The sequence below is a fragment of the Capricornis sumatraensis genome, chromosome 13, assembly GCF_032405125.1.
Source record: "Capricornis sumatraensis isolate serow.1 chromosome 13, serow.2, whole genome shotgun sequence".
Taxonomy (NCBI): Eukaryota; Metazoa; Chordata; class Mammalia; order Artiodactyla; family Bovidae; genus Capricornis; species Capricornis sumatraensis.
In genome coordinates, this window is record NC_091081.1 from 55,943,787 (window position 1) to 55,968,541 (window position 24,755).

General features: G+C 38.1%; 1 protein-coding gene across 1 annotated transcript in view; it reads left to right on the forward strand.

Moving 5' to 3' along the window:
- L3MBTL3 (L3MBTL histone methyl-lysine binding protein 3) overlaps window positions 1–24,134 on the forward strand; it is a 99,063-nt gene extending 74,929 nt beyond the window's left edge. Inside the window, exons 20-23 of the mRNA XM_068984897.1 lie at window positions 7,728–7,807; window positions 19,443–19,612; window positions 19,827–19,889; window positions 23,782–24,134. Of these exons, the coding sequence (XP_068840998.1) occupies window positions 7,728–7,807; window positions 19,443–19,612; window positions 19,827–19,889; window positions 23,782–23,925 (457 nt within the window). The 3' untranslated portion in view covers window positions 23,926–24,134. The remainder of the gene's footprint in view (window positions 1–7,727; window positions 7,808–19,442; window positions 19,613–19,826; window positions 19,890–23,781) is intronic.
- Window positions 24,135–24,755: the final 621 nt, after the last annotated feature.

Sequence of the window (24,755 nt, forward strand, 5' to 3'; positions counted from 1 at the left end):
CCAAACACATACCTGTGCTTTTATAAATTAGAGCAATGTTTCCCAAACTGTTGTTTGCCTTCCTCCCTACATAGAAAACCATACCATACAAATGACATTTGTATGACGCAATGAGAAAGTGGTTGGGACTGTCTCTGGGTGACTAGACAGGGGCCCTGTTTACTGACAGGACCACCGGCAACAATATCTCAGAACACTTGTACCTGAGCGTCAGGGCATCCTTGCTGGGAAGCTCTGCTCCACATTAAGAGGGCTCTACCTTGAGTACTTTTATAGGTGTACTGAATGTTTGGGTCTATTTTCTTTACAGAGACTTGTCAAATGGGTGGTCAGCTAATGAATGAGTTGCCAGTGTCTGTATAGATAGAAATATGAGATTGTAATCCTTTCCCAGTTATCCATTCATTCATCACATGCATAAGGAGTCTCAGCATTGTGTCTAGAGCTTTCAGTGAGATGTTTTCCTTGGAAGATCAGCAGTTCATCTCTGCCCTCACTGCCCTCCTGGCAGCAGATGGTAAGACTGGTGGGCTCTGCCAGTTAGTGGAGGTTTCTGGGGACCAATAACCTTACATCTCTGTATGTCTGCAGCTGAGTAAGAGAACATGTTTCTCTATATATCTGAATAAAACCTTTCAAAGTTTTAAACTTTGTTTTGCATCAGAAATAGCAGATGCTTGTTAAAATGCAACCCTTAAGGTACCATCTCCAGAGATACTGACTCAGAAAATGTAAGCTGCATCCCCGTTCATTTTTAACAGGCATCTCCAGATGATGGAAGCAAGTGATCTATAACCCAGACCTTGAGAATCAGTACTGAATATAAAGACCCTTCTCCGGAGTAATAATTCATGATGTGTTACCAAAGAACATCAGCATCTGTCCGACGTAGTCTTATTCTCCTGAATATATTCTATAGCTGCTTGTCATTGTGTTTCTAAATTAGGTGCTATCTCTGTTTAAAATCACATAGTGTTTTAAGGTCCCGTGTTGTTTAAGCCTGCTTAGAGATAACCACAGAAACATAATAAAGCCTATTAAAAATACCTGCAAATGCTTATATTAACTTGCAAGGCAAATGCCCATTACTATCCTATATCCAAAGAAAACATTGAAATCAGTCTTATATAGGCCATTAAAACAGCTTTTCAGGTTGTGGATCCAGTGTTTCTACTCTGAGAATTATGTGGAGCAGTTGCAGGAGTTGCAGCTTCAATCTGATTTACATAGTTAGGATGAATCAGATTGGCCCATCTGTACCCAAAAGAAGGGCTTTATGAAACAGATGGGAATACAAACTGACATAAAATATGAAACTGTAAGCATATATACATCTCTTTACTTTGCAAAACTGTAAAATCAAGTAGAGTAAAATTAGCGCCAAAAGTTCTAAAAGATGGCAAAAGTTAATTAGAAATCTTCAGAAGCTTTGTTTTGCTTCCTAAGGTACTGTGGTCATGAGGACTTGGTATTGATGACTCAGAAAGTCCCTTTAATCCTTGGGCATCCCCTGCCTATTGTAAAGCCTCTCCGCCCCCCACCCCTCCTTTAGTTGATATGCTGCCAGATATGGATTAGGAACTGTGAAACTTTTCAAATATTCCAGTTTTGGGAATCTGCATTAAATCTATGCAGTTGTTTATGCATGCTAGGGAGGAGCTGGGTTATTAAAACACTTGCAATCCAGATGCCAACTGCTGTGACACCAAGGCACCCATTCAGAGTGTAAGGAAAAGATGACTATGTTATTGTTGATACATGGGAAGTTGTTAGAACAATATTATAACAGGGTCTTATTTTATCTCCTCGAATAGCGCTTATTTTTGACTCCAGAGATGCTTTTATATACACTAGAAAATGACATCTGTTCTCCTTTTCTATGACAGCAGCATGAGAGCAATGCAGTCCTGCTCTTCTTATGACATGATCTTTATTTCCCAAATCTCACCTTATTGGTTATGGCTTTTCATTTTATACAAGAACTGATAAATTAATTGAGGAATTCATTTTACTGGGGAGTTTCTTTGGTATCTTGATAACATCCACTATATTTACTTACTCATTATATTCCTTTCTTCACTAACATGTTCCTTATGATAATTATAACTTAGTAGCCTTATTAGCAGCAGCAGCAGCAGCCTAACTAATTAGGGCTTCCCAGGTGGCACTAGTGGTAAGCACCCGCCTGCCAGTGCAGGAGAGGCAAGAAACATGGGTTCAAGCCCTGGGTTGAGCAGATCCCTTGGAAGAGGGCATGGCTACCCATTCCAGTATTCTTTCCTGGAGAATTACGTGGACAGAGGAACCTGGCAGGCTACAGTCCATAGGGTCGCAAAGAGTTGGATACAACTAACTGAAGTGACTTAGTGTGCACACAGCTTTATTAATCAAAATTTTTTATTTGTAGTCATTAGGTAAATAGTAAACTGTGTTGACCTTTCCTGAGCTGTGTTTAGGAAAAATGCTGTTAAAACTATTGTTCGTGTATTGTCTCAAAAGGAATTTAATTTTTAAATATCTTTATTCAGATGTTAACTGTAGACATGAAAGTTTTATTTGCCATTGGTTTTATTTGCCATTTTTTTCTAATCCCTTTGAATGTGGTAACCCCTTAGTTTGGACACAATCAGCACAATCTTCTCTTCATTTGTAGGAGGCATTTTGGAGACAATTTCAGGTTCTCTAATTTTAAAGTCCCTCTAACATATTATTATTAAGATTTCCATTTGATTTTTTTACCTGTTAGCGACCTCAGCCCAGAAACATTTTTTCAAAGTGCTGGGGGTATGCAAAGAGACATCCTTTAAATATTCAAATTAGGAAACTACATTTTTTATAGCTCTCACAACATTCACTGTGTCCCCACTTGTTCCTGGAAGTACAAGTAATTTACAGTTCTAACAAAGCCCCAGTGAGGCTAGAGTAAGCTATTCTGGAAGGAGAATGATGGAGTGGTTTTGAGGTATGAGCCAAGCCAAATTCATGCTGGAGTTAGAGAGCTGGCTGAAATCCCTGAATTGAAACAGAATAATTGTTTCATATTTTTTCAGTATTATTTTTAACAGACTGATGACTAATTGAAACATAACTGGCTAGGGATTGTTTTTAAATGAAAAATAAGCTTGAAGAAATCCAGCTGTTTGCATTCAAATACTATCCTGTTGCTGTGTATTTACTCTTCTAATGTTTGTTTCACTAATATTTACCACAAAGTCTAATTCGAGTAAGATAGTAAGACATATAAAGCATGACACATAATTACAGAGAAAAAAAAAAAGGATGCTGACTCAGAAAGAAGACATTTTTCCATTTGAGTGGATTCCACTGTCTTAATTAAAAGCCTACAGAGTATTCTTCACTAAGATTTTGTGCTTAGTCACTCAGTTCAGTTCAGTTCAGTCGCTCAGTCGTGTCCGACTCTGCGACCCCCATAGACAAGAGCCTGCCAGGCTCCTCTGACCATGGGTATTCTCCTGGCAAGCCTATGGAAGTGGGTTGCCATGCTCTCTTCCAGGGGATCTTCCCGATCCAGGGATCGAACCCAGGTCTCCTGCATTGCAGGTGGATTCTTTACTGAGCCACTGGGGAAGCCCTTGAGTAAGATATAAGTAGGAACATGATAAACGGTCCTACTTAATATTTAATTAATAATTAGTATTTAATTAGATAATAATAACAATATTTAAGAATTACTTACAGTTTAGGATAAAATTGTTTACTGACATCTGTTTTCTTTATGTAACTTGTTTTTCTCAGGTTTTAAAACAACCTTTAGAGAAATGGTTATGAACCAGAATACAGTCAGACTTCCTGGGCTGCTACTTACTAGCTGTGTAAACATGTAACCAAGAGGGGTTTGTCTCTAGAATGGGAACGTAATAACAGCATCTGCCTCACATAGCGGAGAAGGCAATGGCACCCCACTCTAGTACTCTTGCCTGGAAAGTTCCATGGATGGAGGAGCCTGGTAGGCTACAGTCCATGGGGTCGCTAAGAGTCGGACACTAAATATATATGATTATATAGCTAAATATAATATGATTATATTTCAATTCAGGCTAAAGAAATGTTGAAATAAACTGGTTCTTAAAAATTCTCAAATCCCAAGGGAAACATTTATCATGCTCCTACTTATGTGTCTGGCTGTGCATTAAGCACTTCTTATACATTATTTTGTTGAGTCCTCCAAAATGCCTGTGAGTTAAAGGATTTATTATCCTTGTTTTACAGAAGATGCAACTGAGGGTTAGGAAAGTTCAGTAACTTGCTGAAGGTCATATAGGGCTAGTAAGTAGCAGAGCTGAAACTTGAACCAGGTCTATTCACCTTCAAAGACCATACATGTCACCACTGCTGGGCTGCTTTCTCCACATTATAATACACACCCTGGGCCTAATCAGCTTGTACTCCCTTCCTAATATAAATTGTTGGTAATGAAAAATGGTGATCCAGAGGAGAAGATAAGAATTTTACAGTAGAGCAAAATCATAATATTAAAGTACAACATAAAAATATTTGGGGTTGTCATTTTAAAAAAATCTTCAATAAGCATATCTTGTATTATGTTCCAGAGTATGTAATAATATTATCACAGAGTTTTGATATTCTGATATAAACATGTTTTGTTTATAATTGGAAGATGGTATAGCTAGAATAACTTTTTGGTTGGAAAGTTAATATCCTCAATAAAGCATTTCATTTTTGCATAGAGAAAGAAATTCATAACAGCACCTATTCAATCAGAATTAGCAATGAAATTTCTAAACTTATGGGTGAGAGAAATACTGGTTGTCCAATCCAGAAAGTGATTTTTAAGTAAAATATAAAACAAGAAAGGATATTAATGAGTCAGATTCTTCATTCCTAACTTTATCAATAAAAGACAGTTGAAAATTTTAATAAGATTATGATACAAGAAGGCAAGTTTCCTTTAAGTGTATATAATAGGGATATGTACTGTATTCTGGAAAAACACAAAGGTAAAAAACAAGTAATAATTATTTCTAAGTATAGATTTTGGTGTGTTAAGACCTGGTTCTATACTAGTTCTGAAAATTTGGGATTAACCTCCAAGTTTCAGCAAATGTAACAACAGACAGTGGTTGTTATGAAATATCAGACATGTAAAGGACTCAGCCAATCTTGGTTCTTAGTATGTTCTAAAGTATATTAACTTTTCTTATTACTTCTCATTAACACTATTTCCACATTTCTGTATGTGCTTGATCAGGAGGTCTGTTTCCTTCAGGGGCTCTGTTCACCCATCAATTTCGTAATACCTGTTCTAATAGACTATTCAGATAGACTCCATACCACCAACCATCTCACTAAAGGAAACATCAGAACCTTAGGGGACTTAATCACTTTTAAGTTAAAGGAGTTAGCAGGCTCAATATATTAATTGGAAGTAAAAGATTCAGTAAACCTTTCTTGTAGTGTTCTGTTTTGGTGCAAATAAATATCCATATTTATATATTCACAAGTTTATATGGGTTAAATTTAATGAAATATCATGAGTTTAAGGAAAATGAGAACTGAACATGCTTTTGTAATTAAGTAATGTGAATAAGAGCAGAAGGTTTCTTTTTTGCTTCTCTTTGGGGATAGATTATGGCAGATTCAGGCACAAAGAAACTTTTGGGGTCAAATGTATTATTTTCCTTTTCTATTTCTGTTTCCTCCTAGAAAATGATTCTTTTCCTACATTTCATAAATCATCCATATTGTATTTGGGCATAAGAATACAAAAGAACTTTCCTCATACTTCAGTCTTATAGCTTTATTTTAACAAAGTTTACTTTAAAGGAATATACAATATACTTTACTGAAACCACAAAAATAAGTATTAATTATCAGTGGACAATTTCAATCATAAAAAATGAAATATACAGAAAAATCTAGGACTTAATTTTAGCCTTTGGACTCGGTTTGGGCTTTGATTTTTGTTTTCTTTTTGGGGTGTTTTATTTGGGGTTTTTAAAACCATTAATTAAAGCTTTTAGGTAATTATACTAATTAATTGGGAATTTATTTCCTTTGACTCAGAAAAATGCTAGTTTTAAGATACATCACTCTAATATGTGATTGTTTATAACAGCATTAAGATTAGCTATCCACAGACCACTTTTTTCAGTGGCCACAATAACTGGGATAAATTTGTGGACTCAAAAACTATTATTTCCAGTTTAATATGAAACAAATACAGAAGATCACATAAGCTATTTTTAGCATAATGTGATTTTAATGTGTAATTGTCAATTCTTTTTACATAGAAGACAGTTTTCTATTGTCACTTAATGTCCTTTTTCCAGTTGTCATTAATTTTCCTACTTGTTTTCACTGCACCTCTATCTCCCCACTTTCCATGGAGTAAGAGCCTCCATAGTCATTAATTGATTTTTCTTAGAAAAAAATTGTATTGCATAATAAAAGTGATTCTTTCCATTCTCAAATAAGCAAGTATCCTTCACAGTTATAAAGATTGTTTTTAGTATAAACTAAGCCAGGGAGCTCAGATTCCAATGAAATTTCACATATCTCTGGAAGTGATCTTTCTAAAAAAGAAGTAGTGGATATATTATTTATCACATGCTTCCTGTGTTGACGTCATTATGTTAAATTACTGTTGTTACAAATAGGGAATAAATAAGTGCCTCAGTAATTAAGATTATAAAACTCTTCTATATTTTGTTGGGATATTTGGCTTCAAGGGTATTTTCCCTTTTCTTAACACTGAGCAAAAGTGTGGTCTGAGTCTTCAAGAAACTAAGGATATTTGTAAAGGTAACAGCATATGAAACAACAGAACATAAGTACAGAGGATTATAAAATTTTATGAAGTATTCATTTTGAACCCTGAGTATATAATAGACTAGGTTAAAAATTTTTAATCCCTGAAATTGTTTTTTTTTTTTAATTTTAAAATCTTTAATTCTTACATGTGTTCCCAAACATGAACCCCCCTCCCACCTCCCTCCCCATAACATCTCTGTGGGTCATCCCCATGCACCAGCCCCAAGCATGTTGTATCCTGCGTCAGACATAGACTGGCGATTCAATTCTTACATGATAGTATACATGAAATTTAGTTTTAAAGAAAATGTACATAGCCTGGGCCTGGTTTCCTTTAAAGCCGTTTTTGTCCCTGACTTCAGGGTAAAGCTCTGAATTAGGATTGTAATGGGTCCATTCCATTTTAGAGCATTCATGGCATGGTTCGATTAGTGTTAGGTCATTCCTGGTCAGAAAGAGATGGAGTCAGTTCAGCCCATGAATTTAACTTAATTAAGCCAGGAAAAGCTTCCTAGAATTGAGTTTGATTCTCCTGAACGATCTCAATCTCAAATCCCAGAGCGGGGTAGTATATGGTGACTTAATTAAATGATGTGGACTTTAAAACCCTCTTTTTCCTTAAAATTGTACTCCTACCAAACAGTGCAAGTAATATTCCTTATGAACATGTGTCCCAACTTGAAGCTGAACTATTCAGTAGCCACATTTTTCAGAATAGTTAACCTTAATAAAACATTCTTAGCTCTCTGAACAGTGAATGAAAATGGATAATGAAGGAAATGAACATTTATAGGTGTTCTTAGTATTAAATGCTTCTTAATAAAACTAAAAATCCTTTCTAACATTGTAATGATATCATTGGTTTTTAAATTTTAAATAACAGTTTCCGAGGTACAGTGTTGAATCATCTCTTTAAATATTTCTATTTTTTTCAGAGACCAGCGGGCTGAGGATGTCAAAGAAGACTTTGAAGAGAGAACAGAAAGTGAGCTGAGGACACCACATGAAGCCAGAGGTACCCATCATATTCTCATATTATTGATAGGTATTATGATTAATAGTCAACAATCAAAATTGGAGTGTAGCAGTCCCTTTTATATTAAAGACAAACTTCATTTGGTTGGTTCTGTTACTGCAAGCAATAAAAATTTATTGTTCAGGATAATTTTGGTATACAATTCATAATGATATGGATCCATCTGTGACCTGTATTTATAGTCTCTTTCACATATGTGTAGAATATTGTGTATAGAGTTTGAATAAGGCCTTCCATTTGCTCCATGTAGTGTATTTTTTAACATTGTTGATGTCATTTGCTTCATATGTTTCAGACTCATCTCAGAACATGTTGACATACAAAATAGAAGTAATATGGTCTTAATCTAATATCACAAAATGAAAAGAAAATCACTTGAGCAAATGTTTTAAGTTGTACTGGAGAAAGTAACTTGTCTTCTATCTTTGGTGAATAGATGTTACAGTAGTTTAACTGAGCAATGAAGTTGTAATGACTGTTGTTCATAGTATAACCTGTATTTATAATTTACACATGGCTTTATAATCACTATTTATTTTTATAAGAAAATGTTGGCTGGATTATGATTTTAATGATTGCCTCTGGGGACTTTGCTTGTCATGTGCTTTCTTGGGTTTAGATTATTTGTAAGATTATAGAATGACACCTAAGGACTGTATGCCTGTAATGAACTATTCTGTAAGTGATGCTTTGATTTCCATATCTGATTTTCATAAAGCAGCAATTTATGGTTAATTTAAAAGCTGTATTCTCTGCTGTCCTCAGCATATTTTATAGTGTCTAATCTTATACCATATACAAACCCCTACAGATGGCGAGGGTTTCATCTGTGATCTCCCACCTGTTCACTCTGTAATCTTAAACATTTCACTGAATACTTTTCAGGGCTTGTTTCCTTATCTGCCCAAAAGGCTGATGGAGGTACTCCCTCCCACAGTTGTTATGGGGATTGAGTACAGTAACATTTGTAAGTTGCTTAGAACAGCTCCTGGTACATAATAAGTGCTATGCAAGTATCTGATTATTTAAAATGTTTCCAGTCACTTAGAAGGGAAAAGAAAAACACTTAATTTACGAAGGTTTTGTCATCAAGGTATTGTGCTGCTGTGCTCAGTTGCGTCTGACTTTTTGTGACCCCATGGATTATAGCCTGCCAAGCTTCTCTGTCCATGGCATTTTCTGGGCAAGAAGCCTGGAGTGAGTTGCCATTTCCTACTCCAGGGGATCTTCCTGACCTAGGGATCGAATTCATGTCTCCTACATTGGCAGGTGAATTCTGTACCACTAGCGCCACCTGGGTTCTTAATCCAAAGTGTCATCCTTTCTTAGTGAATGGTGGTTAGGAGCATGGCCTTCATTCTTGTCTCAGTTCCACCAGTACCAGCTGTGCAGCTGGCTCCGGGGAAAGCATTTAACATCTCTGTGTCTCAGCTTCTCAGTAGTGCTCACATCACTGGATTATTACGAGAAATGAATGCATCAGTGGCTGCAGGATTAGCTGTAACAGCAGTGGCAATAGCAGGAGTGGTAGCATTGTGAAGTAAGTGTCTATTGTGTGTAATTATCTGATCACTGGAAGTTTAGACAGAGGCATAGTAAAATCTTCTGGGCTCTGAACTTTTTGAGGGAGTAGTGATTTTCAGCCTTTTCAGTTTCTTCCTAACTTGGTGATGTAATTCACTTTTCACGTGATTTGCTGAGCTGATTTTGATCCTCCCCCCCACACTACCCTTGAAATAGTCTGTCTAACGGAGAATTTTAGGTTTGTTAATGTGCTATGCATGGTGTTCTTTCTTTTTTGTGGTAGTTTTGTCTGTTCAAACTTTGTGTATTTTTATCCTGTTTTTCTTGATTTGAATTATCTGAGTTTTTCTGTTTTATTATTCTTTCCAAACATTGCTAGGATTCATATATAACCCTTTAGTGTTTTTCTCACCTACAAAACCTGTAGTTTAGTATGCATATTATGCTGTCTTATTTTTCATTAGTGAAAGGGAGCCTCATAAAAACAAGCTGCTTTGAGAACTTTTGCACATATGTTCCTAAGTAAGATTTGCCTATTAATATCTCATCCAGTTTTAGCCTCCTAAAATGAGTGTGATAACTTCCCTTCATTTCCAGATTTTTGAAACATTTTATGTAAAACTTTCATAAAATTAATGTTTTCTGTAGTAAAATCATGTTATCATTGTTAGCTTTTATTTAACTGCTTTCTTAGCTTTGGATTATAATTTTTTTGAAATTTTTTCCAGATTCATTCTGTTTGGAAAAGATTTGAATTTCACCTTCTGACCTTACCATATAAGAGTTTGTTGGTTGTCTTTCCCTGGACCCCATGAACCTTCAGTACAAAATGAGCTCTTACGGTATTTGAGAGCTCCTGTATCTTGGTGATGTTGGGGATGTCTCAGATCCTAGTCAGTGTGTGGATGTGTTTAGTTCTTTCTGTCCTTCTGCCTCTCAGATACAGAGCCATGACCTAATGTCTCAGATGGGACTCTGTTAGCAGACATTGAGAGTGGTGTGTGCAGGAGTTTTGTTAGTGGGTACTCAGGAGCAGTACCGGTGGGACAGGGAGAGAAGCAACAGTGGGCAGAATGAGAAGTTGAGTTGTGATGCAGTTACAGCAGAAGCCTCAGCTGATCCCATAAGGAATTCTGGATGAATCTTCAGAATTATCCCAGATTTAGGCAGGAGAATCTGACCTTTGTATCTTTGCATTGACTACTCCTTGGATATTGGCTGAGAAGGGCAGGAACCTCCCTTTGAGCAAGGAACCTCCCTTTGGCTTAGGGCAGTTTCTGGAGAGGGAGGTAGCTGTGAGGCATCAGCAGTCAGAAGGTAGGAAAATGAAACGTCTCGGTTCTGAAGGGTGATTTGGGTGGCACACTGCGGCGTCTGCTACACTTGGCTCATACTACACGTCTGCTACCCTTGGTCTCTGACTTTCCTATAAGAAAAATCAAACTGAAATGAAAAACAGAGTATCCTTTCACATATGTGGGGTTAGGCCAGCGAAATTAAATCTAATCTTTTGGTTTTAAACAATGAATCTGACTCCTAAATTCAATCTTCTTTCGTTATTTTGCCTGAGATGTCATGAGCTTGCTTTTTTTTTTTTAATCCAGAAAACTTCCTTCCATTATCATATTTATTATTTGGCGTTGTTGCTGTTCAGTTGCTAAGTCATGTCAGACTCTTCGCAACCTCACAAACTGCAGCATGCCAGGCTCCCCTGTCCTTCACTATCTCTCAGAGTTTGCTCATATTCATGTTCATTGAGTCAGTGATGCTCTCAAACCATCTCATGCTTTGCCACCCCTTCTCCTTTTGTCTTCAATCTTTCCCTGCATCAGGGTGTTTTCCAGTGAGTCGGCTCTTTGCGTCAGGTGGCAAAAGTATTGGAGCTTCAGCTTTAGCATCAGTCCTTCCAATGAATATTCAGGGATGATTTCCTTTAGGATTGACTGGTTTGATTGCCTTGCAGTTCGAGGGACTCTCAAAAGTCTTTCCAGCGTTTGAAAGCATTAATTCTGTGGTGCTTAGCCTTCTTTATGGTCCAGTTCTCATATCCGTACATGACTACCTGAGAAAGCATAGCTTTGACTATAATGGACCTTGTTTGGCAAAGTGATGGCTCTGCTTTTTGACTGGTAATACCTATTATTCTTGGGTTAGATCCAAAGGATGATATTCAAAATATTTAACAGTTGGTTTGACAGCCAACATTGCACAGGACAGTTAAAACAAACACCAGCTTCAGTGCTGTAGCAGTTTGGAGGCTCCGTGGTGTACTTAGTTGCAGCATCTTAGGGAAGTCCCTCTAGTGCCTGACTTCTGAGAGTGGAGGGGCCTGTTACCGTCCACATGGAAGCATTATAATATTTCAACAGCTTACACATTTTTTGATATTCTAAACATATGTCTCAAGTTGGAATATCTTACTCTTGCTCTGTCAAGTCTGCTATTTACTGCCTTTAACATGAATTTTAATAGTGGTTTTATTTTCCTTTAATTTCCTGCACTAGCTTGTTTTTGTTGCTGTTGTTTTTCTTTTCATAGCCTGTTTTTGTCTTGTATGGGGTCATGTTCCCTTGTCCCTTACTAAAAATCATGAAACTCTTCGGTTGATAATTTAATGCTCCTTTCCTGATGTTTTGTGTAACTTTTTATCAAAGGCCTCATAGTGATTTTTTAAAAATCATTTTTGAGTGCAGAGTAGTTCCCCCACGTTTTCTGTGAAGAAACTTACCTCTCAGTGCTCCCATTGGGTATGGTAGAATTCCTCTTTCACACCTGAGCTTGAGGGTCAGGTAGGTATGCTGAGCTTAGTATGTGCTTCCTAGTGTTCATTCACAATGCACTTCCCCAGGGTGGAAGCAGCCCTTCCCAGATCTAGCCTGGTTAGGGGGTAGCATAGGAGACAAGAGAGAAATCCTCTTGCAGTTTATTCACTGTTTAGTATAGAGGAGACTGAAAAGATCTGTCTAGTCACAGCTATGGTTTCTCCAGTAGTCATGTACGGATGTGAGAGTTGGACCGTAAAGAAGGCTGAGGGCTGAAGAATTGATGCTTTCGACTTGTGGTGCTGGAGAAGACTTTTGAGAGTCCCTTAGACAACAAAGAGATCAAACCAGTCAATCCTAAAGGAAATCAACTCTGAATATTCTTTGGAAGGACTGATACTGAAGATGAAGCTCCAACATTTTGTCCCCCTGATGTGATGAGCCGACTCATTGGAAAAGACTCTGATGCTGGGAAAGATTGAAGGCAGAAGGAGGGGGTGACAAAGGATGAAATGGTTGGATGGTATTACTGACTCAATAACATGAGTTGAGCAAACTCTCAGAGATAGGGAAGGACAGGGAAGCCTGGCATGCTGCAGCCCATGGAATCGCAAAGAGTTGGATACAATTTAGTGACTAAACAACATCAAGACTGAAAACAAGCCACCCTATATTCCTTATAGCCAGTAGGATTTAAGACTCAGTAAGCCCATGAGAGCTCTTTCATTTGCAGTCTTAGAGCAAATTGATTTTTAAAAACACTTCCCCTAAGAAAAAGCTTCCTACCTTGTTTCTTCTGTTATTTCAATTTAATTCCATACAATATGTGTGATTATGAACCTTTTCAACTTTTTGATGAGTCCCACTGTGTTACTGAATTTGACCTTTGGAGACCTTTACTAAATACAATTCATTACTTTTTTCTTCTTTCTCTATTTGCTGACCTCTATTTCCTTTACCTGAAAGATAAAATAACTCTTTTTCTCCACTGTAGGAAGGCCCATTAATAAAGGATCCTATAAATTGACCTTAAAATTTAAACTCTTGTATTCCTGGAAAGGTGTAATTTTCTTTCCCTTTTGCAAACGTTCTTTCTCATGGATGCTGATGGGCAGAGAGAGTTGAATTATATTTTGTAATGTGCTAGATTCTTACTTGAAAAATCAGGCTTGCTTTTTGCTTCCATAGCAGTCGGTTTTTATTTTGGTTGTTAACCTTGAAATGATCCTCAAATATTTTTAATGCTTGAGTGTAGGATCTTGGAGCTAAGTTTATCCACATTCCTCGATGTTGTGATCCATTTATTCTACCCAATCACTGTTATTGTTCATCCTTCTTATATTTAGTCACCAGTGTGTAACTCCATTAAAAAGATTGGTTGACAGATGTATCCCATTTCTTCTGGCTTTTTCCCTTTCACATTAAGAGCATTTTGTTATAGACTCATGGAATATTAACTTAGAAGGGCCATTGACTCCTTTTCATTTTTGCCTTTTTATATTCAATATACTCTCGGTTATATGCCTTTCTTTCAAGATAGGAATAATTTCTCCCTTTTTCTGAGCCTTTGCTATATGTCAGATAGTGGAATAAGCATTTTTTAAAATATCATGTAATCCTTGCAACAATTCAGTTACATTGATAGCCCAAATTTAGAGCTGATTAGTGATAGAACAGGGATTTAAATCCTGGTTTGGGTGCGTGCTAAGTTGCTTCAGTCATGTCTAACTCTTTGCGACCCCATGGACTGTAACCCGCTAGGCTCCTCTGTCCGTGGAATTCTCCAGGTAAGAATACTGGAGCGGGTTGCCATGCCCTCCACCAGGGGATCTTCCCCACCCAGGGATCAAACCTGTATCTCATGTCTCCTGCATTGACAGGTGAGTTCTTTACCACTGGTGCCACCTGGGAAGCCAGTTCTATCAGACTCTTAAACTCACCCCCTTGACCATGACCCAGAAGATCCAGGGCCACTTTCTGATGCTTCCACTAGCTCACAGTGAGGCTTTGGGCTTTGCCCTGACAGTGTGTTTTTCTTGTCTTCAGGATAGCTACCTCCTAGTGCTGTTTTGAAAATAAAATGAAACAAAGCATTTGAAGATTCTGGTCTCACTTCTGTCACTGGCTTAAAGGGAGGAGAATGAGTCAAGACAAGTGGCAAGTCATGGTTGGCTTGCTGATTTAGCAGTATTCAGGCTTGGAAATAGGAAGCAGAATGGAATCTGAGTCTGAAAGCAGCAGGGAGCGTGAAGAGTACTTTTCCTTCTCTTTGGGACTTGGGCTGCCTGTGGTTCTGCTGGGGTTCTCCGGGCCCCTAATGGGCACAGTCGTGTAGGATGCAGGTTCTCAGGTTCTGAGATAGTGAGGACATCTCTTTCTACTAGGAGATTTCATGTTTGGTTTAGATGGTGGTCTCTATTCTGAAGATTTATGGTCTTGATTCTACGTGAAACATTGGAGGATATATTTCTTTCAGGATCACCTTTATCAGATCTGTCTTCTCACAAGAGTTAATCTTCTACTTCACTTTTTCCTACCCTAAAGTCAAATCAAGAATTTTAATACCTATATTTGCAGCCAGAATTGATAGACATTTGTATTTGCAAATTTCTACTTTGGATAACCACATTATTTATCTATTAAACTTCATTTCAAGCAAGTCTACAAGGATATGCTGTATTAATGTAGCCTTCCAAATTGCATTGTAAGTGCTGAGTAAATTATTGCTCTGTGAATGATTTCCATGTAAGTAGTTGTAAATGATAGAGGCAGGCCTTTACTATCCATTCATGAAGTATCAACAAAAGAAAATAGTCCTCATTTGATTGTCTAGAGAGATGAAGTAGGGGTAAAACCATACAAAGATCCACAAAGTTATTTCTCTGACACTATTCCCATCTAATATTTTCTTGCTCCTAATATTAAGGAAGCCCAGCAGTGGATGTTTTAATACTGTATTTCCAAAAATGCATTAAATTGCTTTCCAGGTCATGAAAGTAAGATTTTCATTTTTTTTTTTTTGGTATGAATTTTTTAGTAATAATAAATAGCTTATTCAATATCAGCCTCTGGTTTTATATAATTATTGTCAAGATAACATTTATTGTAGAATAATTAGAAAATACAGGAAATCAAATAGCAAAAAATCAAAATTACCTGTGATTTTATCTTCTAACACAACATTTTCTAAATTTTGGGCAGCATTTTGGATTTTTTTAATATATGAAATATTGTACTAGCTATTTTGTAGCCTGAAGTGTTTTAACTATGTAACATTATAACCATTTTCACATAAATATTTATACTAATTTTAAAACAATATCAAATATTCCCTCTGTGGATTGATGCAACATTATTTAATGAACCAATCTCTAATGGATATCTAAGCTAGTTATTCCCTGTCTCTCACTATTATAAATGCTATTGCAGTAAACCTTAGTAGTGATTAGGATTAGGGGTGTGTGTGTGAGTATGTGTGTATGTGATATAAAATACATACAAATGGCTTACACAGCAGTTTATTTCTCTCTCACATGGAGGAAGTTCAAAGGTAGGTGCTCCAGGATTTAATGGTGCTCAATAGGATCAAGAAATCAGGTTCCACCTATCTTGTTGCTCTGCTTTGCAGAATGTCTGTTCCCAAAGTCTTATCTTGGTCAGAGGTGTTCTAGGGGACTGGTTACTCAATTAGTGTTCTTCCCCAGAAGGAAGGAGGGTTAGGGTGAGAGCGTGGGGAGAAAAAGTTTGACCATATACCTTTAGTAAATTTTCATCTCGGGAAATGTCAAGAAATACAGAAAACTCCTTAAAAAGTCATATTTTTCATGCAGGTAAGTAGTTTGAGAGGAAAGTGATAAGAAATCTGACCCTTATAAAATGATGGTGGCAGAAATGTCTTCTAGAATTAAAGGCTTTGATCTCTGAAGCACATTGTACACATTCAGACCTACTCTTCCCTACTGTTCTCACTGAGCCAGCTACTTGAGCCAAAGTCTATGCACGTTTATTTGAGTGTATATCACATGATATAAAATGAAATATATAAAATGAAAACCTGGAGTCATGTTTCTGTGCATTTCAAGGGATTTAGCTCATAATAGATTTTCAGTAGAACAGGATGAGGACCTAAAACCTTAAAGCCAGTTGTGTGAGATTTGCTGGATGAAATGTGGAAAGAGGGACCATGAAGGGTTTTTTATAAAATATTTGAAGAATTGAAATGTTTCACAGGGAAACAGTTTTCTATATGAGCTCACTCAGGAAGAACCAGGGCTAGTGGATGTTAGCTCCAGTAAGACAGATTTTTTTTTTTTTTCAAATTCAGCATAATGACTTTTCTAACATTCAGAGCAATTCAAATTTAGAGTAGGCTAGTTTAAGAGAAAAGTTATTCAAGATCAACAGTAGAACAGTAGGAAATAGGATGAAAAAAAAAAACTGTACCACTAGGCTTCCCTGGTGGGTCAGTGGTAAAGAATCCGCTTGCCAATTCAGGAGACATGGGTTTGATCCCTGATCCAGGAAGATCCCACATGCTGTGGAGCAGCTAAGCCTGTTTGCCACAACTGTTGAGCCTATGCTCTGGATCTCCTGAGCCACAGCTACTGAAGCTCGCATGCTGTAGAGCCCATAATCTGAAACAAGAGAAGCCACTGGAATGAAGTCTGCACACTGCACCTACAGAGTAGCCCCGCTCACTGCAACTAGAAGCCCATGCAGCAAAGAAAACCCAGTGCAGCTAAAAAAACAAAGATAAATAAAAATAAAATTTCTAGGCAGGTTCAGTGGCTCAGATGGTAAAGAATCTGCCTGCAATGCAGGAGACCTTGGTTCGATGCCTGGGTTGGGAAGATCCCCTGAAGAAGGGAATGGCAACCCACTCTAGTATTCTTGCCTGGAGAATCCCATGAGCACACTGCAATTGCAGAGCAGCCCTGTACACCACAGCTAGAACAAGCCCATGCAGCAAAGAAGACCCAGCGTAGACAAAAAAATAGACAAATTAAAATAAAATTTTATATTGTACCACTTATAATAGCAACAGAAAGCCTCAGATACATGAGAATAAATTTAACAAAAGAGATACAAGACCTCTACATGACAGTGATAGAACATTGAAGAAGGATATTAAAGAAGATCCAGAGAAATGAAGAGAGATACTTTGTTCTTGGGTTGGAAGGCTTATATTGTGAAGATGTTGTCTCTCACCAAATTGATGTATATTCAGTGATAATTCTAGTCTAAATCCTACCATTTTTTTTTTAACAAGCCCATCGTAAAATTGGCAATGCAAAGGGGTGAGGATAGTCAAGGCAATCTTGAAGAAGATCTAGGTCACAGACATCAGTACGCTTATAAAATGGGGGTTATTAAAATCTGTGGATTGTTAAAAAGACACCAGTAGATCAGAATCAGAAATCTTTAGTAGCATGTTTATATTTATTTTAAAGTTGGAACTGTAGTACAAGAGGGAAAGGATTTCTTTTCATTCAGTCATGGTTGGGCAGTTAGAAATCCATGTGAAAGAATGATCTTTACCATACACAGTAATGCCATTTGTAGCAAAATAGATGGACCTAGAGATACTGTGTGAAGGAAACCAGGGAAAGAAAAATACCATAGGACATCCCTTGTATGCATAATCTAAAAAGAAATGATACAAATGAACTTACTTAAAAAATAAAACAGATGCACAGACTTAGAGAACAGCCTTATGTTAAACAGCGGGAAAGGAAGAAAGGAAAGGATAGTTACGGAGTTTGGAATCAACATGTACACACTGCTGTATTTAAATTGGATAGCCAATGAACCTACTGTGTAGCTCAGGGAACTCTGCTCAATGTCATGGGGCAGCTTGGATGGGAGAGGAGTTGGGGGGAGAATGGATACATGTATAGGTAAAAAACTTTTAATATAGAAACTCATTTATAATAACTTCAAAAAAGATTGTCAACTTTGTTATCAGACAATTACAGTTGTAACCACAGTGTACCACAACACACTCACTAAAATGAATACAACAAGAAAGACAGTACCACATCCCGGTGAGAGTACGGAGCATGTGGAACACTTTTACACTATCAGCAGGTGTGTACTGTACAGCTGTTTTGGAAAACTGGCAGAATTTGCTGAGACTTAAAGTATACAAATGCTATATCCACAAAGCCCCACTCTTCAGTATATATGCAACAGAAAGGTATACATATATTCAAAAAAAGATCCATACAAGAGTGTTCACAGCAGCACTGTTGGTCATAGCCAAAACTTAGAGACACCTCAAATGTTCATCAGTTCCAAATTAATTGTGAAATAGTCATAACAATGAAAACCCATACAGCAAAGAGCAGGCCAGCTACAACTACGTACAGCGACGTGGATGAATTGCACAAACTGTTGAGAGAAAAAAGCCAGCTACCAAATGGAATTTTCATCAAACTGCCGTTCAGAACAGGGCAAAAAGCAGTGGTGTTAGAAGCTAGGACAGTGGTTTCTTTGTGGCATGGGGTATGATTGCAGGGGATTCTATGTGCTGCCGCTTCTGTTTCTAGCTGAGCTGGTGGGTAAGGGGAGAATTAAGTGTGAGGGAGGTGCCTTTTTTCTGAAGGGCTTTGAGTTAAGTAGGTTTCAGGAAAGATGTCTTTTCTGAAGGATCTTAGGAGATAATGGTTAAACTCTGTCAAGAGTCCCAAGGACAAATAATCACTTATTAAAAAGGCTGTTTTAGAATAGGAGAAAACTAGGTTTGGATAAAGGCATTTGCATTTCTACTCTTTTATTTTTATTGCAATAATTTCATATCCATTTTCAAAAAAGATAAGGTGGCTATTTAAGAAGTCAGTGTAATTGGTAAGTAGAAATTGGAAGAACAAAGCAGAGATGAGATAAAAGGAGAGAACGGGTATGGTATCTACAGGGTAATCTCAGTAGATGGACTTGAGCATACTTTCCTCTTACTTCCAGGACATCCAGAGGCAAAAGAGAACCAGCTTAAATTTCCTAGGTTGAGAGTTATTTTCTTTGTCACTAAAGCTCCGGTGCAGATTTCTTCCCTGAAGCATTAAAAAGGCAACACTGAATGACGTGACGGCGCATGTCTTCAGTAATGACGATAAGACAAGTGTGTCAGTTGAGTTTTACGTGGTTTCTTAGGATGACCTTCGGTAAACATGAAGAGAGTGTAATTACTCAGTGAATGTAATGTTGAACCAATGCTTTTACCTGGTATCCCTGCCACTTGTGGTTTGGGGGTGACATATAGCTTTTGGGGATTTTGTTCTTTTTTTTGGCTACTTTTCAGAGAGTGAGTTCACATCGTTTCTGTCAACCAGGTGCCCGGGAAGAAAGCAGCGTACAGCAGGCGCAGCGTCGGTCAGCTGTCTTTCTGTCCTTTAAGTCCCCAATTCCATGTCTGCCCCTGCGCTGGGAGCAGCAGAGCAAGCTTCTCCCCACGGTGGCTGGCATTCCTGCCAGTAAAGTTTCCAAATGGAGTACAGATGAGGTAGGTTTTACTTTCTTTGTCTGCTAGGGATCTGACGTAGGAGTACTGGCTTAAGGAGTGGGCAATATGAGTGCGTATGGGGCTTAGTCTTTTTTTCTAAGAAGAAATTATTCTGAGAGAAACAATGAAAACATAGGTTGGATATTTGGAACCTGTACCAGTTAGATTCTGGCTTCTGTTTCAGAACTGGAATTTTGATCTTATTTTTTAACAGGTGTCAGAATTCATACAGAGCTTACCTGGATGCGAAGAACATGGGAAGGTATTTAAAGATGAAGTAAGTGTTCAACTGTATTGCAGTATGTTTCTTAATGGGGGACACAGCACTGAAATGCAGTGAGTAGTGAAATAATCTAAATTGGCAGAGGAGGGAAGAGATGGGTTATGTTGAAATTGACAAAGTGATACTGAGTTGTCTTAACAAGCAGTGTTAATCAGTTGTATAAAAACACGTAAGATGAGGAGTAAAGGAAATGTTTGTACCATTTTATGATGCCCCACAGCAGTAGCACTAAACTCATTATTTAAAAAAACAAACACAAAACTTACTAGCATACATTTATATAGTATATAGCACAGAAAGAAACCAAAGCAAGAAATAAGCAACATTTCATTTTTAATAAAGTAAAACTAGCTCTCATTATTTAATTTTCAAGTGTCATTTTAACACCAAGATTAACGTCATTTGATGCTTATAATTAATATTACCATTATTGCTAAAACAATCCCTTAGATCTTACACATTTCTCATGTTGTTTATACTAACTGACATGCATTACACTTATTAATATCTGCCATTGGAAGTGGAGAAGGAAATGGCAACCCACTCCAGTATTCTTCCCTGGAAAATCCCATGGATGGAGGAGCCTGGTAGGGTGCCGTCCATGGGGTCGCTGAGTCGGACACGACTGAGTGACTTCACTTTCAGTTTACACTTCCATGCGTTGGAGAAGGAAATGGCAACCCACTCCAGTGTTCTTGCCTGGAGAATCCCAGGGACTGGGGAGCCTGGTGGGCTTCCATCTATGGGGTCGCACAGAGTCGGACACGACTGAAGCGACTTAGCAGTAGCAGCAGTCGTTGGAAGATTATTTTATTAGTTTTTTTCATTTGTCTGTCCAAAACTTCAATGTAAGGGATGATTAGTAATGATACCACCTCTAGTGAGCATTAGGACAAGAAGAATTTCGACCTCTAACTACACTAGAAGCCAGAGACTCTTTTCACGAGAGAACTAAAAATAAGCCACTTGCCTGTCAGCTCCTCCAAGCAGAACAGTCCACTGTTGCATGATCTTGGCTCCCAGAAGGTACAGTGAGGACTAGGTCATCTCAGAAGTCTTTGTCCCACATCTGCTGTCTGCAGTCATAAGTTATCTTATTTGTGCCTGTGTTTAGCCTCCACTGTTCAAAATGGCACAGTTTCTGTTAAGAACATTGCAACAGAGTAAGAGTGTCGGGACTGCCAAGAATTCAGCCACCAGTCGCCAGTGTCAATGTACTATTAGCTATCATTTATGCTGTATATGGCGGAGAAGGCAATGGCACCCCACTCCAGTACTCTTGCCTGAAAAATCCCATGGATGGAGGAGCCTGGAAGGCTGCAGTCCATGGGGTCGCTGAGGGTCAGACACAACTGAGCGACTTCACTTTCACTTTTTACTTTCATGCATTGGAGAAGGAAATGGCAACCCACTCCAGTGTTCTTGCCTGGAGAATCCCAGGGATGGGGAAGCCTGGTGGGCTGCTGTCTATGGGGTCGCACAGAGTCGGACACGACTAAAGCGACTTAGCAGTAGCAGCAGCATGCTGTATGTGGATGCCTGTGAAAATGCACAAGGATCTGATTTTCCTCAGCCTTTTTCTGACTTATGTTTTTATTTCAGAAATGTTCTTTCTAGTGGATCTTTAATTTGCAGTTACTCAGATTTTGAGCTTCTTAAGGCCCAAGTCCTAAGTGTCTTTGTGTTACTCTCAGTCGATTTTCCGTCCCTAAGCAGGCTTATATACCTGCAAGGAGCCATTGTTCTTTCTTTGAAAGAACCTTTGAAAATGACGCAACAGTTTTAAAAATAAATTTCTAGTACATATATTTTATAAACACTACTTTTGGTTCTGTTGATGTCTAGACAGTCCATATAGATTGCTCTGTTATTTAGTTAAATTAAGGTTCAAATTCACATGATATGTTATTTCTTTGAATAACTTCTTTCTTCATATTATCTTTGGAGACACTCCTCAGGCACCAACCCGACAGCCTCAGAGGCAGAGCCTTCTTTTGAAGAATGAGGCAGTGAATGTTCTCTGTTCACGTGTCAGTCATGTGTTCATTCCACTCTTCATTCATCCTGTGAACTCTTGTTAAATGCCTGCCATGTGTATGTTACTACCTGTGATGCTCTGGTGAGAGGGTTAATTCAGAAGCAATAGGACACGATCCTTGCTCTCAAATGTCTCACCAGGTCAGCAGGCATGGGGTTTGAGTCCTAGACGAAAACCAGAAAGCAAATCTAAAATCTTGTAATTCATCTCTGAATGGCAAAAAAGTGCAGGTGTGGGCTCTTATCTGAAACCATCCTTGACTTCTGTTTCTCTTATACACTCCACATATAATCTGTTGAAAAACCCTATTGGGTATATTTTAAAAGCGTGAGGATTCCAGCTCTCGCTCCACCATAACCTCTATGGGCAGAGTCACTGTCATCTGCCAGTTGGATTAAAGCAGTAACGTCTAGCCAGCAGCCTTGCTTCTACTTCTGCCCTTCTATAATTTATTTCCAGCATAGCTGGGCTGATTCTGCTAGAGCATCGTCAGATCACATCTCTCCTCAGTTCAGATCCTTCTGGTAGTTAAATCAGAGTAAAAGCCAAGATCCTCACCGCGGCTACAGTCTGACACTCCATCGCTTCTCTCACCATCTGACCTCTTTGGCCTCTGCCCGCTGCTGACACTGTTCCACACACAGACCTCCTTGCCATTCCTAGCATTATCCAGACACACTCCGGCTTTCCTGTCTGTCTGGCATGCTCTTCCTCTGGGTGTTCACACGGCTCACTCCACTTCTCAGTGTCCCATCCTAACTGTCCTCCTTCAGACTGCCACCTCCCACCCCGAACTCCACTGCCCACTTACATCCTCAACCAGCAGTTTTCTCATGGCACTAATCACCTTTTAGAATTAGTGATTCTAATTTGCTTGTTATGGTTTTTCTTATAGTCTACCTACTACTCCTAAAATGTAAACTGTACAGGGAGTTTTTGTTTGCTTAGTTTTGTTTCTGTCTGTTTTAGTCTCTGCTATATGCCCAGGCCCAAGAATAATACTTAGAATATGTACTCGCTTGTGTCCGACTATTTGTGACCACAGGGACTGTGGCCCGCCAGGCTCCTCTGTCCATGGGGATTCTCGAGGCAAGAATCCTGGAGTAGTTTGCCATTTCCTCCTCCAGGATCTTCCCAACCCAGGGGTCAAACCCAGGTCTCTTGCGGCTGCTGAATTGGCAAGCAGGTTCTTTACCACTAGCACCACCTGGGAAACCCATTTAAAATATAATGGGTACTTAATAAATTTTTGTTGAATGAATATATTCATCCCTTTACACCCTGAGAAAGACATTCAAAGAGCAGGTCGCTGTAATTTGTGGAGTTAAAACATTGGAAGAGAACCGTAAGTGCACAGTGGAAAGAGTAATAAAACAGGAAGCAAGAATCCCAAGTTCCAAGTTTTCCTTCAGAGTTTTGGGCCTTTAGCAAGATACTTAATCTCTGGAGTTAAACCAGTTTATATGTATTATGAAAGCATAAACAAAAAATAAACCCAGCAATATATCGCAGTCATTACGGTTTTTAGAAAGTCGTTTCTTAATTTACTTCTTTCCACCTGAGGTTATCCTTATGGCTGCACATCAAAGCAGCTTGTGAGAAACCCATTTTCCTGTGGGTTGATTTTTTCAGATGAATAAATTTGACTTTGCTCACAGTCCCTATTTGGGGGTGTTATTACATATAAGAAAGATCTACTTATCAGGAAATGTTTGTACACCTGAACTCCCTGTCTGTGCTGTTCCAGTGTTGCATGTAGAAAACAGCTGATAATTTAACCTTGAATATGTCCCACGACCCTGTGTCCAATCAATTCACAATCTTTTGTCTTTTTTCCTCCTCTTTTAGCAAATTGATGGAGAGGCATTTCTGCTTATGACCCAAACAGACATTGTGAAAATTATGAGCATTAAGTTGGGCCCAGCACTCAAAATTTTCAATTCTATCTTGATGTTCAAAGCCGCAGAGAAGAACTCTCACAATGAACTTTGAAGGTGGTGAATTTTGAATACCATCAGCTTTCTGCTTTAAAGCTCATATTTTACTCAAAGCACAAAGACAGTTGTAACTTCTAAGTGAGAAGTCTCCAAAAATCTAAAGAGCGATGCTATCAGATTATTTATATTCCTCAAGAGACAATATATATGAATTCTTACTAAAGTGCTTGAGCTTTTAACCAGGTACTGTCTAACAACAGTCATCTTTCGGTTCTGTTCACTGAGCTAAATTTATCTTTGTAAATCTTTTTGAGGCTGGGGGGGTGGGGGGAAGGGGGACTTCATTAATTATTTATGGAAAAAGTGGGGGGCAGAGTAAGAACTTTTGGCATTTTGTAAACATTGTTGAATTCTCTTTCATGTACACTGTTTCTTTTTCAATACTTTCAGGAACCTTTTTTATATAATCAAACTTCAACTTAAACCAAATTAGTCAAAACCTGGCTAAGTTTAGCCAGTGGGACTGTTATCTGTATTGTTAATTCTGTGCCATATTTTGAATTGCAACATTATGCTAAGTATAACTTTGCAAGTCATGATATTGCCTAACTGCTTGTCCTGATTCATTGAGGCTGAATAGTTGTAAAAATTACCTTCCTTTAAATCAGTGTTTTTACTTTTGCACGCAATTATGAAATGTTAAACAAATTACTTTCACCAGCATCTTGACTATAATTACCAAAAACGTGTATATAAATAATGGAATTAAAAAATAAAATATATAAACATAAATAAGGTGATGTATTTGAATGGCATCAGTCTCATACATTGTGGTGCCCTGTGTGTTTACAGGATTCCAGTGATATCAAAGGAATATACAGTTAT